The sequence below is a fragment of the Chelon labrosus genome, assembly GCF_963514085.1.
Source record: "Chelon labrosus genome assembly, chromosome: 3".
Lineage (NCBI taxonomy): Eukaryota > Metazoa > Chordata > Actinopteri > Mugiliformes > Mugilidae > Chelon > Chelon labrosus.
In genome coordinates this window covers 14,956,059-14,964,418 of record NC_140339.1, presented here as the reverse complement: position 1 = coordinate 14,964,418, position 8,360 = coordinate 14,956,059, and the positions used below count along the sequence as shown (strand labels likewise).

The 8,360-nt window shown below is 42.3% G+C and overlaps 1 protein-coding gene across 1 annotated transcript in view; it reads right to left on the bottom strand.

Annotated features, from left to right (window-relative positions):
• Positions 1 to 3,382: 3,382 nt before the first annotated feature.
• Positions 3,383 to 8,360, bottom strand: part of LOC311485508 (AT-rich interactive domain-containing protein 3B) — a gene marked incomplete at its 5' end in the record, with an annotated part of 43,006 nt that continues 38,028 nt past the window's right edge. Inside the window, 4 exons of the mRNA XM_084540976.1 lie at positions 3,383 to 4,957; positions 5,067 to 5,159; positions 5,338 to 5,610; positions 7,706 to 7,965. Of these exons, the coding sequence (XP_084397102.1) occupies positions 4,761 to 4,957; positions 5,067 to 5,159; positions 5,338 to 5,610; positions 7,706 to 7,965 (823 nt within the window). The 3' untranslated portion in view covers positions 3,383 to 4,760. The remainder of the gene's footprint in view (positions 4,958 to 5,066; positions 5,160 to 5,337; positions 5,611 to 7,705; positions 7,966 to 8,360) is intronic.

Here is an 8,360-nt window from a genome sequence, read left to right as displayed (position 1 = left end):
TCGCATTTATCTTTCAAGTCAGGAGGACTGCAGCACTTAAAATCTTCAAATACTGTCAATACACACTTGTACTTTAGATGATAGTCTGTTTTAAAGACTACCTGCAGGCTCCAGTCTGACACCTACGCTGTAAAACAAGATGAGAAATTTAAGTAGAAACTAAAACATTAATGCTTTCAACTTAAAATGGCAGTTGATGTGAATTTAGTTAAATTGATCTTAACTTGGAAATGTGAGTTCATTTGACAAGATCACATGAGTTTTCTTCAGTGGATAATGTAACCTAATCAGCTGTTTTAACTCTTATTATCATGTTAAAATGAGAAATTATTGTTAGTTATAACTTAGCTTTCTGAGTTGAAACAGGTTTTCTTCAGGTTCAGTTTACTCGCATTTTTAAGTCAACAGGTGAACTTTGGTTTTTAAGTTTTACTGCTGGTCTGAAAATACACCCAGGGCGGATGGGAAGGCTGACATTTCACAGATGAATGTGATGAACTCATAATGTGCAACTGGAGGAAGTCATTATATCAGGGACATTCAAGAAATCTTACCGCGTGTACCTTCTTGTGGTTTCTTAGTTTGCACTTCAGAAAATGTGAGATAAACAGGTAGGGCGTCAGTTTGCCACAGTGCCATATCTGTACATTGCAAAGCAAGAAATGAAACACACAGGCAAGTAAGATATAAAGTAAAACTTTATCATGACATACAAGTTTAAAGCCCTGAGAACCATATCTTTATATTAACTAATATGAACAAAACTGAATGTGTGAAAACCACTTTGGAAAAGTGCTCCTCTTAAATACAATCAGCACAAACCAGTTTTTACAAGCATTCGTGTGTTTTGTCCTTTTTTTTTTTGTTTGTTTGCTTTAATCAAAGAGAAAACTATAATAATATCAGTAATATCATTATTATCATGTCCATAATAATAATAACAGTACAAAAATATGCACAAACCCCACAGTTGAATTAATATACGGAGCATTGTACAAGCCAAAACAACAACATAAAATTGATAAATGAGGTATTCGATAACCACTTGCATATGCACCTGTTTTTACACAGATCAGGTTAGTTTTTTTTTTTTTTTTTTTAAACAATTTAAAACTGAATTAACTCCAAAATCATCGGAGACAAAAGGTTCCGCAGACTTCCAACTTCACAGCTTCCTGAGTGACGAGACCTTGCCTGCAGCTACTGACAACAACAAAATCAAAGAAATAAAAAAAATAAAAGCGACACCGAATCCAGAGGAGAACTCAGCGAAGTGACCACAGCTTTCATCAGTACTCGTTGCTTTGTGCAGCTTCAACATCGCACGCAACAATGAGTGCGGCCCACTGCCATGAGGTATTGTTGTATGCTGAGGGGGGAACGCACACACACAGGCACAACACATGACATACAGTATACTCATCCGCACAGCAAGTCAGGAAGCCAGGAAGTTAGTGAAGCGTCCAGACAGAGGGTTTCTGGTCGAAACCCGCACGTTGGTGAGGAACAGTGAATGACCAACCCTCACCACTTTCCACTCACATCAGCAGCTACCAAGGAAGTGAACTTAAGCAGCAGGCGACCACTGTGGCTGCACCGGGCGGTTCCCCCTTAAACAAACTGGAACTGTATGAATATAGAGACTAATGATGGAGAGAAGTCGTCCAAACTGAAAAATGTGTTTTCTGCAAGCTCTCTACTGCTTAGAACAGCTGTATCAGTGGCACCACCTACTGCATCTTTACTGTTATTACAAGCGTACTCACTGTATATACTGAACCTGCTCGCAAACACACACTCACACACACACACACTCACACAAACAGACATCCAAAGGCAGTGAAGCAACATTCATTGTGTAGACTAAGCAGATGAAACAGAAAGCTGGGACTTAGAAACAGGAAAATGTTCTAGTTACACAGCCTGATTGATTAAAACAAGGTCCACCAGGAAAAAAAACAAAACAAAATAAAACAACAAACATGAATAAATATCAAAACTCAGTCATTAACGCGACAGTGTGAATGACAACTGGCGGCTAACGTCCGACTGAATTGTTTCCGAAACAATAAGTGATGACTCTCCAAAGGATTAAGCTTGAAGAGAAAGTTATTTCCCAGCCAGTTGACCAGATCTCACCAGCAACTACTTTAAGGCAGCATCTATACTTCTCACCTTTATAAAATACAGTTCTGTGTCATACGGGGGTTGTGAAGGGTGCGCTGGAGGACTAACAGCACCGTCCTCGAACCCTCAACTGTGATCTGCACTGCAAAACGTCTGCAAAACCTGACACATAATAGATAGCTAAAATACAATCTAATAAAAGCAACAAGGCTGCCCACCTCAGATCACTCTGGGCTTTAAAGAGGTTTCTAAACAGTTAAAATGCCTCACATTCAACACAGATAAAGCTAGTAAATTCATTTTCATCCTTTGTGGCGTTTTAAAATGCTAAAAAGTTAAAGGGCGAGTAGTATCTTACAATAAGAGGTACTGTGTAATCCAGCTGTCTCAGGGTAATAAAAGGGACTTGTGGGCTAATCCACAGTCCACACTGACAGAAAAGGACTGCATCTGTTAAGAATCACCTCCAGGGAAGTCAAAGGCTACATGATTAAAACTAACGAGCCAGCTCAGGAGGCAATGGCAGCTGTCATTCTGATCTGAATAATAATAATAAGACTTGAATGTCTGCTAGACGACCCAAATATGCCCAGTGGTACATGTGCATGTCGTGTAATCAAAGTTTGAGTCTTTAAATGCCGTTTTATTTCCACTGTACCTTTCCAATACTCAAGTCATGCTGTCAAATGTTAAAGAAGGGGGTTATTATATCTCACCTAAAGGTGTTTCACTTGTTTTAGGAAAATTACTATTACTAGGATGAGATGCAATATATTTTTTTTGTAGTCCAAAGGAGACACCACAGCAGGCGTGAGCAGGATTGCAGAAGGGCTCATTGAGGAGGACTGACTGGGCTAGTCTTTGGTATCTAGCTGTGCAATAACCAGCGAATTAAGGTGTTAACACACTGATCACATGATTGTACGCATGCATATGCTTTCGCCACTGTCATGAAAGGAGGACGTCAACTGCGATTCTTACTTTGTTCGCAGTCAAACATGAGGTTAACGTGGTCATTTTTTTAAACCTTTTTCTTTTGACCCCTGTGACCTTTGAAACCTTTTAAAAATCCTACAAATCTACATGAATAAGTGAGGACATTTCCGCTCCTCTTCCCTGAAAAAAATGCAGATATACCACTCTTCTCAGACAACAAGTTGAGGAACAAAAAAATAAAATAAAAAAAAATAAAAATGCAAGAAGCAAGCATGAAACAGGTTCTACAAGTAAATAAAGGGAGAAAGAGAAAGCAAGCCCGTCCCAGTTCTTTGTCCCCAAAAACCATCGGTACATCCATGTCAGTTTCCGTTCAGGTGGGATTTGGGGCGTCAAGTCTCGATGGCTTTGCAGCCGTATGAGGTATGAAGTGTGGCTCTCCTTTTCAGAGAGTCTGAGGTATTCTTGAAACAGTCATGTAGGCTTGTGCATTCTTCAGGTAAGATTTTTTTATGCATTTTTTTTTTCTTTAAATTAACAGTGATTCCTTGCAGTTGTCACATTGCTTCCTGAGAGAGATGCCCTCCAGAGCAGAGAGGTCAGTATGAGGTCTGAGAACTATGCACTAATAATGAGCCAACGCCTCAACATTCAGCTGTGTGGCCGTAGCTGGAAGAAGGATGCACAGACAAAACGGGGGACAATAAACTCAGATCTAGTTCTAGGGGCTAGGAATGCCTCAGTATGACCTCTCTGTAGCTCTCTGGGTAGAGACATGAGCTTGTGGTCTACTAGGCTTGTTGTGCGTGAATCAGAGTTGCTGTTCCCCCAGTTTTGCGCGCTAAATATTTAAAGACAGCTTGCAAGTAGTTGACTTTTACATTTGTACTTCCAACCTTTCCGCTAGTTTTTACATGATCTCAACTGAGGGCAGTTGTGAAATGAGGTATTTAGTGTGCTGATCTACAGCATCTGATCGTTCACTAGTTTGAGTTCAGCAAGAGGCTACAGCATGTTAAAGAAACCTGAGTGGCCCGGGTTGGAGGCCTATCACTGTGAGGTGGATGCTCTGAAGAAGAGGTTCCACTGGTTAGAGTTACCCGACTTCCCCTGATTGCAACTAGGTCAAAAAGAATACAAAAATAAAGTTGATTCAGGTTAAATATACTACAGCTCCTGAGGTAAAGACACCACTGCAGGTTACTTGATTTGAGGTATGTAAAAAGAGAAAAACTAAAAACAAAATCATTCTAAAACACAAAATCAAAAAGACAACAAAATGGCAACAAACAAACAAAATGTTCTATGATAAAACTTTTCAAGTTCAGTTGTGACTACACCTGTCAGTGGGTTTTGGCTGATCTGATTGTGTTTAGCATGTCCATTAGGATGAACAAGTGTATATGTGTGTAGATTGTGTACATGTATGTATGATTGTATGTGTCTTTAGCGCTGTGTGTGTATGCATGTGTGTGTGTGTTAGATTAATGCATAGCAGTGCGTCTGGACACATGTTGTCATATAATATTCTCAGGCTCTGTGTTCATGATTGGACAGCCAAGAGGTTGACAGGTCGATGAGGTATTTGTTGTGCAACAGTTTCTTATTCTTGTTGGTTTTTTCATTGTACTGTATATTCATGCGGGGCCCCTTGGAGGAACGGAGGCCAGGGGAGCAGGTACAAACAACACGATGAGTTAGGGCGACCCGCTGTGGACAGGCTCAGCCGAGCCGGGACCCTTGGAGGAGGAGGAGGACGTGGGGCTGAGGGTCTGAGCCTGGGGTATGGAGAAGCCAAAACTAGTGCTGGTTCCAGCAGGAGAGGCTGAAGCAACAGCAGCAGCTGACACAGCAGGCCCCGGGGCCCCGCCAGACTTCTGAGCAAACAGGGTTCCTTTAGGAGAAGGAGAAACGTCATTACATACAGACAGCCGTGGTGCATTCATTGTTATAAAGGTAAAAGTTACATTTATAGTCCAAATGGAAATGACCCCCATACACACCTGAGTAGATTGTGCCATTAACCTCCACTGAGACAGTGATGCTAGCATTTCCATTGGTTGAGATGCTCAGAGACATGTCCTGCTGCTTCTCTTCTGAAGAAACAGAAACATTGCACAAATTCATTTGAGTGTTTTCACAGGATATCTTTTTGTCTCTGCATCTAAACACGTGTATATATACAGCACAGTTGCAGAAAAGATGATCTTAGAAACACTGCGCCGCCAAATTGCCCTTATTCGTATAATTTAATTATTTTAACACGACACTGACCCCTGGTAGTGATGGTAGGGACTCCCAGGCGCAGGTTCATGGGCATTTGGGAGGCCATGGCCAGCAGGTTATGCTGGAAAGCTTGCTGCATCAGGCGCTGCTGCTCCTCCGCTAGACGGGCCATCTTCCTTTCTGGCCCCTCTCCAACACCGGTCTCCAGCTTTTCTCTGAGCTGCTCCAGTGTGGCGGCTCTTGCCAAACCAGCTACATGCTGATGTCCCAAGGCCAGTGCCATGGAAGGTCTTGCTGCCATGATTGAGGGGGTCAGGTCATCTGGAAGAGAGAGACATTGAAGTTTTTGATTATTTATTTTCATGAGTGGGATTCATGAGTCTACAGAGCTCAAAAAGGAAAGCGGAACAAGCACAGGGTGAATGTCAATTTTATCTTAACAAACAATAACTTCACAGAACATCTGTTTGGATGTCAGGTTACGTCTCTGGAGAAGAAAAGTAGCATGAAATATGTTTAAAATAGTGTGTTGTGTGGTTGTGTTTTAAATTCAGGTGGTAATAGACTGAAGATATCACCAATCCTGATTAAATACCCCAAATAGAAACATACACCGATCAGGCATAACATTATGACCACCTTCCTAATATTGTGCCTCCAAAACACTTGTGACTGGACATGGGTCTTCTGAGGGTGTCCTGTGGTGTCTGGCAACAGGATGTTGTTAGTGGGGGCCTTTGGGTCCTATGGCTTGAGGAGAGGGACCTACCTCTGTGGATCATCCCACAGACACTTGATCAGTTTGGGATCTAGTGAATTTGGAGGCCAGGTCAACACTTTGTGCTGTTCTTCAAGTTTTTTTGAGTTGTTCCTAAACTGTTTTTGAGTGTGTGTGTGTGTGTCATTGCTATGGGGTGGGGTGTCTGGTCTGGTCTAGGTGGGTGGAACATGTATAAGTAAGGGGTGTCAAACTGATCTGTGAAAGGGCCACTGTGGCTGCAGGTTTTCATTCCAACCATGCAGCACCCATGCAGTGGGTGCGGCCACACCCACTGCATCGGTGCAAGTTTTTGTTCCAATCAAGCAAGAGGACACCTGAAATGACTGTGTGAGGGCAGTTCAGTTGATCGATTGAGCCAAGTCAGGTGTGCTGCTGCATGGTTGGAATGAAAACCTGCAGCCACAGTGGCCCTTTCACGGATCAGTTTGACACCTGTGGATGGTCCAAAAGCCAGGCACAATAGTTTCCCAGTAGAAGACTGATTTGTCACAAGATGGTCAATGTTATTTACGTCTCCTGTCAGTGGTCATAATGTTGTGGCTGATCAGTGTATGTTCCATTCATTCATTCATTCATCTTCTGTAACCGCTTGTTCCAAAAACACTGTTGTAAGACACACCCGAGCACGTTTAGGGGCGTATCAAGCAGTTCCACTTCAATAGCGATGAGGTCAGCACAACCACGTGTCCTCCTATACGACCATATAAACTGAACGGCACGTAAAACACCGTCTTACTCAAATCCAACCGTGGTTACCACAGGGTCCACAGCCACATTCCAACCAAGTCAAAGTGACATCAGATAACACGGCAGGGTAATGACAGTTATCAACAGGATCCTACTGATGTGGACCAGAAGCTTCAAAGTTCATAGCGTCCCCCCTGGTGTGGGAACCATGTTATTAATCAGTAGTAAAGGTGAGGGCTCCCAATAGCCGGAGGGAGAATTGGTTCACACATGAACTCTTAAACACCTGGATTGACTACACACAGGCAGATGCAGGCATACACTCACACAGTCATATAAAAGCACTAAAAATGCACACACACTGTGGGATACAGTGGCAGGCAGGAATGTGAGTTGTTGTGAGAAAGTAACAGCACGGTCTAATGCCAGTACACATCAACACACTCACATTCACACACATCTGATAAAAAGGATGCTCAGATAAAAATAGGGTCAACTGCCACGACCTGTATACGATGAAAAAGCCTCCTTAAATTACCAAAACTGGAGCATTATCTGTACTTTTCTGCTCTTGTTTCCGTTTAACCCTCGTTGTGGCTAGATGTAGTTTTTCAAAAGTGCGACAGGGGGCAGTATTTCTCTACAAATACCTTCAAGGTCCCCACACACAGGAAACTGTGAGTACAGAGTGGCTACTGTCTCTGAAGTACACAATTACCCACTTTAATATAACATTCATCAATCCAGTAGGTCTCTGAGCATAAAGGCTCAGTTCTTCAAGCAACACCTTCTTCACCTATCACAGTCCGGGTTGTTTTAAAGAGTAAAGCTTTTTTTATCGTTTACAAAAAGTTAACCATTCATAAATCAGATTCTGCAGATTTTTTAAATTTAGATTACACTATGCAATCAGAATTAAAAAAAAAAAAAAACATGAACGCAGCCTACCTTTCTTCAAAGAGTGTCCTGGTGAGGCCTGCAGGCCGTTGAGGGCCAATGAGGTCCCTGCGCCCAGAGCTGAAAGGTGCATCTTGGGAGGTGAGAGGATGTGCGGAGCTGTGCTGGGAGAGGGAGAGAAGCGGAAGAGGCTGCTGCTGTAGCTGGGACGACGACCCTCGCGCCGGTTACTGTCGATGGCAGCTTGAAGCTCACCTGGGGAGCTGAGACCTTTCCTCTCGCACTCATACGGGTAGAGGTATTTCATGTACCTTGAGAGGAAAGCAAACACATGACACTACATGAGATCGCCGCAGAAACAGTCACATGTATCATCATTCATATTATTGTATTAGCCTACTTTATTAGATTACAATATTGCTGCAGATAAAAACTACAAACACAGGCTACATTAACATACACATAAGACTGTGTCTTTGTAGAAGACTACATGCTCTTTAAACACATTAGCTCCAATCAAATATGTCAAACAAGAAGAGCTATGAGATGTTTCACCTTCAAAGCAGGATTCAGTATTTAACTGAAGACACAGTGAAAGGAAAGGTAATGCACACTAAGAGATCCCAGTGTTTCTTAAATGTTTGTATTCACCTCAAGAAATGCATTACTTTAGACTGCATAATTGTCTATATTGGATTTTAAGGGC